General features: G+C 70.6%; 1 protein-coding gene across 1 annotated transcript in view; it reads left to right on the top strand.

The window, feature by feature from the left end:
* LOC112955483 (dynein heavy chain 2, axonemal-like) overlaps nucleotides 1-1,545 on the top strand; it is a gene marked incomplete at its 3' end in the record, with an annotated part of 69,295 nt that overhangs the window by 52,722 nt on the left and 15,028 nt on the right. Inside the window, exons 45-46 of the mRNA XM_026048805.1 lie at nucleotides 1,179-1,303; nucleotides 1,384-1,525. Of these exons, the coding sequence (XP_025904590.1) occupies nucleotides 1,179-1,303; nucleotides 1,384-1,525 (267 nt within the window). The remainder of the gene's footprint in view (nucleotides 1-1,178; nucleotides 1,304-1,383; nucleotides 1,526-1,545) is intronic.

Here is a 1,545-nt window from a genome sequence, read left to right as displayed (position 1 = left end):
TGGGGACACTGCGGGGACACCCTGCAGACACCGTGGGGACACTGCAGGGATACCCCGGAGACACCCTGGGGACACCCCAGGGACACCACGGGGACAGCGTGGGGACACTGCGGGACGCCGTGGGGATACCGTGGGAACACTGCAGGGACAACCTGGGGACACTGCGGGGACAGGGCAGGGAGACCCTGGGGACACCGCGGGGACACCACAGGGACACTGCGGGACACCGTGGGGACACTGTGGGGACAGTGCAGACAGACCCCGGGGACACTGCGGGACACCATGGGAACACCATGGGGACACCACGGGGACACCCTGGGGACGCCGCGGGGACATCCCAGGCACCATGGGGACACCACGAGGACACTGCAGACATAGGGCCAGGGGGACACAGGGACACCAGGGTGGGGGGACATGGAGACCCTGGGCACCCAGGGGTCAGCCCTTGGGGACACAGGGAAGGGGACATGGGGCCTTGGGGACGGCAGGGACACAGGGATGGGGACACGGGCGCCGCGGGGACAGGGCTGCAGGGTCATGGGCACACAGAGCAGGGGACTTGGTGCCAGCAGGGATGGGGACACAGGGACACGGGGGTGGGGACACAAGCACTGCAGGAATGGGGCTGTGGGGACACGGGGACACGGGTGGGGCTGTGGGGACACAGGGATGGGGACACGGGCACTGCAGGGACGGGGCCCTGGGGCCACGAGACGCGGGTGGTGACACTGCGGGTGCCGATGACGCTGCCAGTGTCAGTGCTGGGGTGGTGCGGGTGACACTGTGGGTGCCGCTCCAGATAGCGGTGACGCTGTGGGTGTCGGTGTCGGGGTGGTGTGGGTGCTGCTGCGGGTGACACTGTGGGTGCCAGTGTCGGGGTGGTGCCGGTGACGCTGCGGGTGCCGCTGCAGGTGGCAGTGACATTGTGGGTGCCAGTGTCGGGGTGGTGCGGGTGACACTGTGGGTGACGCTGCGCATGCGGGTGTCAGGGTGGTGTGGGTGACTCTGTGGGTGCCGCTGCGGGTGCGGGTGACGCTGCAGGTGTGGGTGACACTGCGGGTGCGGGTGTCGGGGTGGTGCGGGTGACACTGTGGGTGACGCTGCAGGTGACGCTGTGGGTGACGCTGCAGGTGTGGGTGCCGCTGCGGGTGTCACTGCGGGTGTCGCTGTGGGTGCAGGTGTCAGGGTGGTGCGGGTGCCGCTGTGGGTGACGCTGCAGGTGCGGGTGCCACTGCGGGTGCGGGTGACGCTGCGGGTGCGGGTGTCGCTGCGGGTGTGGGTGACGCTGCGGGTGCCGCTGTGGGTGTGGGTGTCGGGGTGGTGCGGGTGCCGCTGCGGGTGCCGCTGCGGGTGCGGGTGACGCTGCGGGTGCCGCTGCGGCAGGCGCTGGAGTCGCTGAACAAGAAGGACCTGACGGAGATCAAGTCGTACGGGCGCCCGCCGGGGCTCGTGGAGACGGTGCTGCAGGCCGTGATGATCCTGCGCGGCAGCGAGCCCACCTGGGCCGAGGCCAAGCGGCAGCTCGGTGCGCGCCGGGGGGCGGGG

This window comes from Nothoprocta perdicaria, unplaced genomic scaffold (assembly GCF_003342845.1).
Source record: "Nothoprocta perdicaria isolate Ctin4 unplaced genomic scaffold, notPer1 scaffold_570, whole genome shotgun sequence".
NCBI classification, from domain to species: Eukaryota; Metazoa; Chordata; class Aves; order Tinamiformes; family Tinamidae; genus Nothoprocta; species Nothoprocta perdicaria.
This window is presented reverse-complemented; position numbering and strand designations above follow the sequence as displayed.